A 13,171-nucleotide genomic window follows, 5' to 3' on the forward strand; every position below is an offset into this window, starting at 1 on the left:
ATGCACCATGAAGCAGTTCTTGCTGGAATGACCTTTGTTGATCTGTGGGCACAACAGTTGGTCAGCGCTTGAGCAACTCTTCTGGTGTTAGAGTCGTGAGTTTTATTTTCATGCTAGGGCTGGATAGGACTTGTTAGGGACGGTTAGGACAATTAACTGTTTGTCTGGAGCAGATGATAATGTTTTTTCTTTTCAGAAGTGTTAGATGTGGGGTTGAATAAGTAGCTGTGTTTCTTGTATGGCTTGGCAGTCAGCATGGTGGTGTGATTGTAGTCAACGAAGGGTAAGTGCCACCCCGCATAAAAGTAGGTAAGTTTCTTTACAATTATGGTTATCCGTATATAATGTATAGTATTTGCAAGAGTGAAATAAAAAGATTAAATTGTGTTGGAGCTCAGAATAATGCCATCTCTTTCCAGTATGTTTGTGTCTTGGCTTGTGTTGGTAGTGCGTGTTCTCTGGATTAGCAGGCAGCAACACTGCATTGTGTGTCTTGTCTGGCTTGGCGGTCAGTTCTGTCATTTCGATAAAGGGTAAGCTCTACCCTTTCACATAACAGCTATGGGTAAGTACCCTTTGAATAATGGTTGTTTGTTTTACCCCTTTATTATATTTGCAAGGATATAATAATATACATTTTGATTCAAGGATTGGTGGAATTTTTACAATGGCATTGTGTTTTTTAGTTGCAAATGTGACAATGGTTATTTTTTCCATAGACATTCTAGTACTTCACTCACCGTGAAGCTGCCCTTGCAGGCACATTGACCTGAAGGCATAACAGGAGATTGGTGTTGGAGCAACTCAGCTAATCTTCTGGTTGTGAGTTTTGATTGTCATCATCAGAGCTGGTTGACTTATTTAGGATGGTTAGTGCAAATAAGCACTTGTTGTGACTGAAAGATGATGGTGTATCTTTTCAGAAGTAATAGTGATGTTGGGTTGTATTTGTACCTTGTATTTTCTTGTCTGGCCTGGCAGTCATACACAGTCATAGTGGTGGTTGAGCAAGGGTAAGCACCTCCTCACACAAAAGTAAGAGGAAAGTTTGTCTGTTTACCCTTTATGGTATATGCAAGAATAAAATAATACTGTAGAATGAATTGAATCCACGGGTTAGTTTAATTTTTAGTGTGACATTGTGTGTTTCTATACTGTATATGGTACTGCATATAAATGTGACAGTGGCTAGACTATCTTTTTACTCCTGCAGGTATCTGTCATTATACGTTTGGGCCACGTTACTAGAAATTCAGTCGGATAATAAATGTTCGTACAGAAAACATATATATATAAGGAATGAGAGAGTACAGTAATGTAACTGATATTAGAAAAGGTGTTATTATGCGACATGAATGGGATGTGCACATGCGAGCGTGTTGGCGACTATTTTGAAAGAGAGAAATGACTTGAGTGTGGGGTTTGTACTGAGTGTTGTATGGAACCAAGACATTGTTTCGTATCGTAATAATGAAAATGGCAATCGAAAAGTTAAAAAGGTTGACATTAGAATGGGCGTTATTAGGCGACACTTGAACAGGATGCGCACATGCTAGCATGTCGGCGACTATTTTGAAAGAGACAAATGGCTGTAGCCTTAGATGTGGCGTTCATACCGAGCGTTGTATGGAACTAAGGCATTGTTCCGTATCGTAATAGCAAAAATGGCAATTGAAAAGTGAAAAGAAACTCGATATCATATAAGTGAACAAATGCAGTGGTAGATCATATAATAAGGGATACCCGTACCTTTATATGTTTTTTTTCCAGATACATCGCAATACCTGTACTTTAATCCCCATGAAGTGGTCAAGGCTGGATTAATGGACCTAAGTCAGCACAGGAACAACCCTTCTGTTCTTCAGGTCATGAGTTTTAATTAGTATGTTCAGACTGTATAGTTCTAGGTAGGGCTAGTTATGGTAGCTCTAGGTAGGACTAATTTTGATAGTTCAAGGTAAGGATGGTTAGGTTAGTTCTAGGTAGCTATGGCAGGTTATTTCTATGTTGGGATGGCTAGGAACATTAAATATTTGCTCAGAGCACAGTATATTGCTACATTTTTTTCAGAAAAGTTTCATGCAGTTTGTGTTGTATAGTTCTGTACTCTGGTGCTGCCTGCTTCCCTGGCTGATGTCATCCTGTAGAGTGGCAGACTTGGGCATCGTGGAGTGTTGAAGGATGCTGACCTGGCTTGTTTGGATTGACTCACTGCACATATCTGTAGAGTAGGTATGTTATTAGGCAAAGTTAAACTTTTTTATATATATTTGTAAATGGGACATTTACTAATTGTATAATTTCCTTTCAGAACTCATGTGTAGTTTTTGTTTGACACGCTGTGGTGGGTGACGTGCGTGATCCTGGGTTTGCCCCATCGCAGTTGTGTGGTGGTGATCGACGATGAAAGGCGTTGCTCTCCCACATAAAAATAAAATGTAAGTAACTTTATCCATAAATAATTAACACTTTGATTCCCATAGTGTATTTGTATGACTGATGGTCCGTAGATATGAAGAGTATATTATATGTCCAGAGTGCACTAAACAAATCAGTAAAAAATACAGTATTACAGCTGTATAAATAAGTGACTATAATACACTTTGCTGATAAAATAAACTGTCTTTTTACAGATAACAACTTAACTCCCCATCAAATGTTATCACTGGATTAATCAACCCATATTGACCCACTGATATAACACATCAGTACAGGAGCAACCCTTTCAGTCATCAGGTAATGGGTGTTAAGTATTGGTAAGGCTGGAGAAATCTTAGGGCAGCACTCTCAGTGATTCAGAGGACTTCACAGCCTTCTTCCTTAGCAGTTTCACTGTTTATTTCAGCTTAATAATGTCTCATATTTTAGTTATGTCCTTTTCATTGTTTATGTACAGTACTTTGGACGTATAACATACAAGAGGATATGAAGATGTAATATTCAGATTAAATCACTGATCAAGAGAGGCCATGAAACCTCTCCTAAGTAGGGATTGTTTGAACAAGTAGCACTTGTCTGGAGCACAGAGTAATGTTGTCTCTCTCCAGGAGTGTTTTGTGGTGTTGTGTTGTGTTGGCCTGTGTCATTTGTGATGCCACCTGCCTCCGTGGCTGACATCTTCCTGTAGAGTGGCGGATTTGGGCACTGTTGAGCTTGGAGGGACAGCGACCTTGCTTGTTTGGATTGGCCTGCTGTATTGTGCTTTATGGTAGGTATGTTATTAGGCAAATTTGAACATTTTCTGTTTTAATAGAATGCCTACTGATACTGTAATCCCCTTCCAGATTTTTTGTGTAGTTTTTGTTTGATGTGCTGTGGCGGCTGACGTGATCCAGGCTTTGCATCATCGCAGTCATGTAGTGGTGATCGACGATGAAAGGCGATGCTTTCCCATATGAAAATGATATGTAAGTTAAACTAGCCTTATAGTTATATATTTAACTCCCTCAGTCCTATTATTATTTGTATGACTGATGGGCTTCAAGAACAAATAGTGTCAGGTATGTCCACAGTGCAATATACAGATTGATAAAAAGTACACTATTGCTGTTGTATAAATAAGCAGCTATAGACTGTACTGTACACTGTACTAATAATGTATAATGTCTATTTACAGGTAACTTAACTCCACACAAACTGTCATTACTGGATTAATCAACCCATATTGACCCATTGACACAGCAACACAGTACAGGAGCAGCCCTTTCAGTCATCAGGTAATGAGTGTCAAGTATTGTGGTAAGGCTGGATAGGTCTAAGGGCTGCATTCTCGATGACACAGAGGACTTTTTAACCTTCTTCCTTAGCAGTTTTCACTGTGTATTTCAGCTTGCTATTGTCTCAGTGTTATGTCCTTTTTAGATGCAATGGACAGGATCCAGAGCTGTACCATTATTTTGTTCTGCCATTGACTTATGTGAAATAAGCTACAAAAGCACAAAAATCTAGGCCAAGATATTGTGAAACTAGTATAGTTTCTTGATGACAGTGCATTCATCTTGGTAAATTTTTGCTAAAGTCTTCATAGCAGCTGGAGACCTCTTGAGTAAATATTTTGCAGAGGCATGGCAGCAGCATGGAGACTCATGTGAAGATTTTATACATTATTATATTTTGGAGACATCAGACAACGGTGGAATATTTTATACAGTACTGTACTACTATACTCATTTTACTCTTAATCTAAAATTATTCTCCATCTTCAGTGCTCAATTGTAACAGTGGATTAGCACTGGAAGTGGTAGGTGGGGTTGCTCACCATCCACTCACTCAGTGTAGTGCTGCTCTTGGGTCACTGTCCTTTCCTCTCTCCCTTCCTTCCTCTTCTTTCCTGTACACCAGGAAACCATGTACCATGCTGAGTGGTAACCATATAACCAAATTATGGCACCTGGTGGGTTAATAGGTAATTAAGGCACTCCAGTTGGATTGAGTCTGTGCAGGTTTATATCGAAGAGGTAGTTAGGGTTTATTGCTCATGTAATGCCTCTCAGGGACAAGTGAGGCTGGTCACTCGTTTTAAATGTCAGGACAACTTGTCTAGCCATCTTATGCTCCTCATGGGACAACACAGGATTAGATGATGAATGAATGAATATGATGTTAGTCATGAAGTGCTTTTAGAGCTGTGGTGGTCCTGTTTTCTTATCGAGGTATGTAAAACTAGCCATAAAAGAATGTAAATCAGGGCCAAGTTAGAAGTAAAAAGATGGAAATTAAAGGTTAAGTGTGAAAGCTATCACAGGTATTCAAAGCTAAACGTGATTTTTCTGTCACCCACTGACCAGCCACAACATAAGAGATTTGTAAAGCAGAACTTTATTTACAGTGCAGTTAAACATTATAAACAGCCGATTTGTTTTCAGTTGACAGAGTTGGGACACCCAAATAAGTCATTGCTACATGAATTTTGATTAGCCTTAGCAGTGAGGCAGGATGAGTCACCTTAGTTAGTAATGCAACCTCCCAGTTCCCTTACAGCCAGGCCCAGTCCTCCAGACAAACTTATTCTGTACAGTGATTATCCATACTTTTTGAGCAAACTAATTTAAATATTGTACGGTACAAATCAGTATTTGGCCAAAGTTGAATGAGCAAAACTATATGAACAGTAATTTCAGTATAGTATTGTATCAGGAGCTGGAAAGGGTGTAAGATCCTTGTCGTTAAAATGCACTATAGTTACTGTATTTAGCTCCCTTTTCTCAAGATTCAGGCCAATCGAAGAAAACGTAAAACTGACATCTTGGAGTAGCAGAAACTCTAATAGTTCGTATTTTCAGTACGAGGACTTCGTATCATTGACATTTTAGATAGTCATCGCACTGAAGGTTAATGTTCGTAAGTCCCAGTTGAATTGCGCTTAAGATATTTGAATTAGCCGTGCGTGCTCGAGATTATTATTTATTATTATTATTATTTCGTGGTAGGTGGGGGCGCTCACCATCCACTCACTCGATGTAGTGCTGCTTTGGTGTCTGCCCTTTCCTCTCTTCCATCCCCCCTTTCTTCTGGCAACGGGTAACTTTACATTCCCTCTTCTGTCTTTCTTTCCTTCATTCTTTCCTCTTCCTTATGCCTATGAGTAACTCTACACTGAGTGACAAGCCAAATGGTTTCCTGTACGCCAGGAAACCATTTACTATGCTGGGTGGTAACCATATAACCAAATTGTGGCACCTGGTAGTTAGTGGGTAATAAAGGCACTCCAATCGGATTGAGCCTGTGTAGGTTTATATCCAATGGGTGGTTGGTGTTCATTGCTCACGTAATACCACTCAGGGATGAGTGAGGCTGGTCACTGTCGTCTTAAAAGTCAGGACCAACTTGCCTAGCCCTGGGTTCCTGTGCTTCTCCTGGGGCGACGTAGGATTGGATGATGGATGAATTATTATTATTCAGTCATCACTAGGCCGACGCGTTCCTTATAAACGAAGCGATCGGAAATTATTATAATTTAGGATTATTTGCAATTCTTGGCTTTTACTTCTCGTTATAATGGAATGCTTTACGTATTAATGTGCTCCAAAGATTCAACTCAGCAAGTTATGTGGTCTTAATGCTGGTAGGCGGTAGAGTAAAAGTGGGAGGGAGAAAGTAACAGCTAGGAAGGGGAAACGAGAAAATGGGGAGAGGTTGAATACGGAAAGGACAAAACTAACACGAGAGAGAGAATGAGAGAGAATATCAACACACACACACACACACACACACACACACACACACACACACACACACAGTATAAAATTTAATTACTTCCCAGTACACCTTTTATTTTCCCCTTAACAAAACGTTATTAATGACAGTCCGATATTCAGGGATGGCGGTTGTGGTGGTGGCTAGAGAGAGAGAGAGAGAGAGAGAGAGAGAGAGCATTTCTTATACTATATAATATTTAGTTGCTCTTAACACCTAGCTTCAAGGTGAGGGGAAAAATGCGCAGAGTAGATTGTACGAAAAATCATAGAAGCCATGGTTGGTAGATCTTTTTGCAAAACAACAACATTTAGATGGATTTACGGATTTAAAGATTTATTTTCACGTTTTCCTTTCGTTACTGTATAATATAAGACGCCTTAAATTGGTCGATTAATTCGTTCACTGCGTGTAGATCAGCCGGCTAAGGGTAGCGGAGGAAGGTGGTGCGGGATCATTATACTCTAGATTCAGCCGGCTAAGAGTAGCGGAGGAAGGTGGTGCGGGATCATTTATACTCTAGATTCAGGGGTTCCCAACCTTTTTAACACTGCGCCCCCCTTTGGTCAGGACTGCATTCATGATCCCCTCCACCCGAGCCACCCCTCTGACGTCTAAACAACGATGCTTTTATCTGTTCCATATGGATGCTTAAGACGCTAGATGGCAACACTACATGTGGTTGCTTGAAATGATGATTGAAGTTTTCTTATCAAAGTTTCTTATTCATACATATCTTTGGGAATATCCTGTATGCATTGAAATGACCTAGCGCTATGTTGAACTCTGATTACCTCACGCCCCCCCTAGCAATCTCAAACACCCCCCCAGGGGGGCGCACCCCCCAGGTTGGGAAACGCTGCTCTAGAACCTTTACGTGAAGGCGTTTTTACCATTCCGCATCAGCCATATAGACTCGTATGTTAGAGCTACGTATTTGCGTTTATAGCTCTAGTTTTCGTAAATAACGTAGAAGCTGGTGCTAAAGTCGGTTTGTTGTCACATAAAAGATTCCTAACTCCTTTTCATGGTACTTAGGTGGATTATTCTTAGTAGTAACCAAGGAAACTCATACCCACCTCATAAGTAATTGAATCCACGCAACCACGACTTCGTACTTAAGTTGGAATGATTGAGTTCCGTAATCCCACTTCAAGTGTAGTCAGATAAGCGGATCATTTTGACTAGTAACCAAGGAGACTCATACCGATCTCATAACTAATGGTCATTGAATCCATGCAACCACGACTTCCATTATAAGTTATGGTAGTGGTGCAGTTATGTCAGATGAAAGTTAGCTGACTGCAATTAACGTGTCAATTGCAAAAAAAAAAAAATCTCATTAATTCACGTGCGATAGGCTAAAACAGAATCATTATCTTACGTTGGAATTAACCTGGAAGGGAGAGATGCTGCGGGTACACGGACTCTTAATTGTAAAGAAGAAAATGCCTTCGCGTCCGCAGCCTTGGTTATTGTTGTCTCTTCCCCGTCATTACTGGACCACAGGGTGTTAAAACGGTTACGCCTATGGTATACAGTACACTTCTCATCTTAACCCACTTCCGTCTGTCTCATCCTCATTTTGTGGTCGTTCTCTCTCTCTCTCTCTCTCTCTCTTACACACACACATACACACAGACACACACACACACACACACACACACACACACACACACACACACACACACACACACACACACACACACACACACACACACACACACACACACACAGTGTGTCCCATAAGTCTGAAGTCACAGGAAAAATATAATGGCAGCACAAAATCGCTTATTTACAGAACATGCTCAGTGTCTATTATTCCTTACAGAGAGACCCAGACGACATACCCGGTTTATATTTCGCATAAAAAAAAAAATCCTGTGATTTAGAAATATTGAACAACCTGTATTTATAGTTCTGCTCCTTACCCCCTTTGTCTCTCATCTCGCTCCCTTTCCACACACTACGATGCCTGCTTCCACCACCACCGCCACGACCACCACCACCCCTACTACTACCATTACCACCACCCCTACTGCGGTGTGCTTCTCTCTGTGTTTAACAAGGTCGAGACACTAAACTCACCCCCCAACATCACTATATAAACTCGCCCACCCTACACACAACCATACTCATCGCATCATCCCAAGCAGTAAGTTGATCTCTATACTTCTGGGTTGCTTCTGTTGTATTCTTAGGTTCTCAACACATCTTCCTGAGTGTTATAATTTCTTGACATCAGATTTTTAGCGATTTAATAATTTCTTGACTTTACCAAACTCATCCCATCATCTCTAGTCGATCTCTGTATTCATAATAGGCTCTAAAAAAAAACTTGTTCCTGACTGATTTAATTCCTTGGCATCTGTATCTTAGCGATTTAATAATTTCTTGACAGTAAACCCCTGCCATACTCGCCCCGTCTCAGTAATTTGATGTCTGTTCTTATTCTTAATGGGCTTTAAAACACCTCTTCCTGACTGATTTAATTCCTTGGCATCTGTTTCTTAGCGGTTTAATAAATTCTTGACACTAAATATAATACCATTCTTGCCCCATCTTTACTCGTTAAAATGAATGAACTATAGAGGCGCTACCTGTAACCTCTTTTGGTACTACCCTTGTCTGTATACTCTGGACTTTGATTCCACGAGTTTCTCTCTCTCTCTCTCTCTCTCTCTCTCTCTCTCTCTCACACACACACACACACACACACACACACACACACACACACACACACACACACACTTTGGACTACAGTAGCTGACTTGTAGATGAATAGCGGAAATTATCTTCAGTATACATGACTTCTTTTCTTTTTCCTTTCAGACATGATTGCCTATAAGTTCGTGCTGGCCCTTGGTAAGTATATATTGAAACTTATTTTGTTGAGCTGTTGTTGATGGGAATTTTGTGTGTGTGTGTGTGTGTGTGTGTGTGTGTGTGTGTGTGTGTGTGTGTGTATAAAGACCCATGTGATTTACACACACACACACACACACACACACACACACACACACACACACACACACACACACACACACACATATGAAAACACAGACTACCATATATTGAAAATATATTTGATAATGAATAATAAATGAAATATTGGTAAAGATTATATCAGTAAATGCATAAATTGATCAGTTAATGGATAGATCTTATGTTAACGCCACTAATTTTCTATCTGAACAGCAGTGGTTTCGGGGGGAGTAGTGGGCCAGGTGAGAGGCCAGGATTATCAGCATGGAGCCCTATGGCACTACTATGGTGATGGTGGTAATGGTGGCAACAATGGTGGAAATGGTGGTAATGGCAACAATGATGGTAATGGTGGCAACAATGATGGTAATGGTGGCAGCAATGATGGAAATGGTGGCAGCAGTGATAGAAATGGTGGTAATGGTGGTGATAGACATATTCCTGTGGATCCCATTGAGGTACGTGATGTATATAGGGTTGATAATTTTAATTTTATTGTCATTCCTAATATAGCTGTGTATAATACTTAGTCAGCTGGTCTGTAAATTTATCAATCAGTCCTTATCTATCTTGTCTATATTTACCTTTTTCGTTATGTACAGTAAATCAATCTACATCATTCTGTCTGTAAAACTGAATGGGGGGGGGGAAATGGTGACCGCCCATATAGGACTAAGCAGCCTAGCCTTGGACCTCTACAATCCTAAAGGAATAATAAAAGATAGAGCAGTAACATTCGGGAAAATTGAGACTTGGCAGAATATTCTATCTTAACCCTTTGAATCTGGTGATGTATTATTTGAGAGTATTATTTGCTAATCCAGATGCTTTATTTGAACTGGAGAAGGCCCCGCGTACTTTGAGGGTCGGTGAATGGTTTATCTAGGTAATTTAGTTGAAAAAGTCTGTTAACTCGGGATTGTTTGTTTCTCATCACAATCTTGCCATCTTCTGACAGTGTCGTTCAGATTAACACATACCGTATTTGTTGAACTGTAGTTGTTTGATAGAACCTTGATAACCCAGTCAGTAATAGAGGTTTATGTTAAATTGAGTAAAAAATTGTTGTAGCAGCAGCCATTAAAACACACACACACACACACACACACACACACACACACACACACACACACACACATTGAGTAAAATAGTGTTGTAACAGCAGCCATTAATACACACACACACACACACACACACACACACACACACACACACACACACACACACACACACACACACACACACGGATCCATGGGGTCAAACATAAAGTCGTGTGGCGCGGCAGCAAGAAGAAAACAGAAGAATACGTCACCAGGTTCAGTGAGTTAAAATGACGGTCGTGCAGTGTGTAGGCGTCAATCTAACCTCTGCTTTTATTCCTGGCAGGCGCTGCGAAATGCCATCCCCGGTGGTGGTGTACCCGGTGTAGACTACCCCATCCTGTCATCCATCCCTGACACTGGGTTCTCTTGTCAGGACCGGGTAATATATATATGATGTTTTTGGGGTTTACCTGGATTATAATGTGGATGGTTTGTATTAGGCATTTAGAGGGCAAAACATGAAGTCACCAACAGTAAGTTTTAAGATATCTGCACTTTAAGTTTGTGTAACTGTCTGTAAGTTCAGAAGTGAGTTTAGCTTAACATTATACTGTATTATTTTTTCTTCACAGAATTTAAGGTTGCGAAGAAGTGGGTTACTTGGTTATAGTTTTATTTTCACTCATACAACTACCGAACTCCTCCGAACCAAACTGGAGTGCACATATTTTAACGACCAGACATTATTGTATCATATTAATTCACTGCTGTGGCGACAGTACCCATTTCTCGTAACAGATAAACGCAATAAAGGAGGATAACTATTTCTCAAAATATTTCAGAGCTATGGAACACTGTCTAGTAAAAATGAGTTTGATTTCTGTAAATTTTCCCCTGCAGCAAGAGCCGGCTTACTACGCTGACACTGCTGACGTGGCCGGCTGTCAAGTGTACCACATCTGTCATAATGGACGCAAGGTGATTAGACGGGATTTACTTAATTACTTTACCTGAAGTTGTGCAGAGGATTGCTTCTTTATGCTTCTTTCACTCAAGCATATGCCACACACTTCTAACCCAAATCAAATAATATTCTTGAGCTGAAGTTTTATGTAAGGTTGCTCGTGTATCACTGTTTCTTTACTCATGCGGTCACCACACACTTAAAAAATATTTAGTTTCATGTTATGTTCAGTGATCAAAAGGGCACAAGGAAAACAAAAAGTGTCATCCATGTTTATTGTGAAGAAATAGTAGTTTCGGCATGACTTTAATCACAGTGTGACAATGTGGGTAGAATTCTTAATATCTCCAACAAATTTTTCCCAGGAGGACTCATCCTTTGTCTTACCCATACCAGTGAAGGATGGGCCGATAGATAGATAGAATTGTTTGGATGGGATGATGATCGACTTAAACCGATAGGTAGATACTATGAAGGATGGACGGACAGATAGAGACATTTAATGATTGAGAGAGAAAGGACAGACTGATATATATATATATATATATATATATATATATATATATATATATATATATATATATATAGAGAGAGAGAGAGAGAGAGAGAGAGAGAGAGAGAGAGAGAGATAAAGTCTTCTAATTCCTAACATCTCCGTACCCACAGGACTCCTTCCTCTGCCCAAACGGTACCATCTTCCAGCAGCAGTTCTGCGTCTGCAACTTCTGGTTCAGCGTGGACTGCGCCGCCTCTGAGCAGTACTATGACCTCGCCTCTGAGACCTGCATGATTCCTGACGGCAAAGGACATCATTAAGCTCAGTATTGTGGTTAGATTTGCTCATAGACCCTGCTAGGACCTTGGAGCGCTGGCCCATTTGGTCTGTATGGTCCCTAGATTAGTCCTGGTAATGTCCCCCCTAGTTTGGTCTGCTAATAGTTTTGATGATGATGATTTCCGTTTTTTATGTGCATGAAATGTGTATAGATTCACTTAGCATGTATGATGTAGTATGAGCACAGTTTGTCTATACGTATACCTAATAATAACTTTCTTCATTGATCTTCTCTTGTTTCTTTATTGTTGTTGATCATGCCCTTCTTTTCCACTATGTTAGCGTGGGTATTCTTTATTTTGCAGAGTATTATGTTAGTTTGTAGATACAATTTGTTGATTTATTCACACACACACACACACACACACACACACACACACACACACACACACACACACACACACACACACACACACACACACACACACATTTTACCATTATGTTAGTTCCGATCTCTCTCATCAGCTGTATGGTCGTATGCTTAAACATTAAACCGCTATGTGAAATGCGAACTCTGTTTTTGATGATAATTTCTGAAGCAAGTGCGATGGAATGTGTTTAGCCTTCCTCTATTGCTGCTAACTGCACTTTGTAATGTGGGATGCAGGCTGATTTTACCTATTAACCACAGATGTTCCAAAAAGAATAATAATAACGAAATAGGGTTTTGCATTCCATATGGCGATTTGGTTTTAAGCATACAGTATACCCGTTAGATTAAATTAATTCATACATTTAAGTACATATATGCATACATTCTCTCTCTCTCTCTCTCTCTCTCTCTCTCTCTCTCTCTCTCTCTCTCTCTCTCTCTTTCTCTGATTTGTTCCTCTGTCTCTCTCATTTGCCATTCTCCATCTGTGTCTGTCTTACCTCCCACACTCCCCGTCTCCCTCTGTAAGTTTGGAGGATAAATTTGCTGGTAACCAAGGAGACTCATAGCCTGTGTCGAATTTCATGCAACCATAACATCAGGTTGTGGGTATTCAGGGTGTATTGAGATTGTGGAAATAACCAAGTCCCGTCAGATGAAAACAAGCCGAGTGTAAATATAGCTAAAATTACCAGTTAGAAAAAATCTTCGAAAATAAAGAAAGTCTCAGTAAATTAAACGTCTGGTGGCAACAAGAATACAAGAAAAGACGTAAG

The 13,171-nt window shown here is 40.1% G+C and overlaps 1 protein-coding gene across 1 annotated transcript; it reads left to right on the forward strand.

Moving 5' to 3' along the window:
* Positions 1 to 12,003, forward strand: LOC145399492 (U-scoloptoxin(01)-Cw1a-like). Its single transcript, XM_080272097.1, has 4 exons — positions 1 to 60; positions 10,567 to 10,662; positions 11,124 to 11,201; positions 11,854 to 12,003. The coding sequence occupies exons 1-4, from the start codon at positions 1 to 3 to the stop codon at positions 12,001 to 12,003; spliced, it is 384 nt and encodes a 127-aa protein (XP_080128223.1).
* Positions 12,004 to 13,171: the final 1,168 nt, after the last annotated feature.

Source organism: Coenobita brevimanus, chromosome 49 (assembly GCF_032717465.1).
Source record: "Coenobita brevimanus isolate Jiangsu-jjx chromosome 49, ASM3271746v2, whole genome shotgun sequence".
NCBI lineage: Eukaryota > Metazoa > Arthropoda > Malacostraca > Decapoda > Coenobitidae > Coenobita > Coenobita brevimanus.

Excerpts from the sequence above, each read along its gene's own strand:
- LOC145399492 (XM_080272097.1), top strand. The coding sequence starts at position 1 with ATGCACCATGAAGCAGTTCTTGCTGGAATGACCTTTGTTGATCTGTGG. Across the intron at positions 61-10,566 it reads ATCTGTGGGCACAACAGTTG|GCGCTGCGAAATGCCATCCC; the intron begins GTCAGCGCTTGA and ends TATTCCTGGCAG. Across the intron at positions 10,663-11,123 it reads GGTTCTCTTGTCAGGACCGG|CAAGAGCCGGCTTACTACGC; the intron begins GTAATATATATA and ends TTTCCCCTGCAG.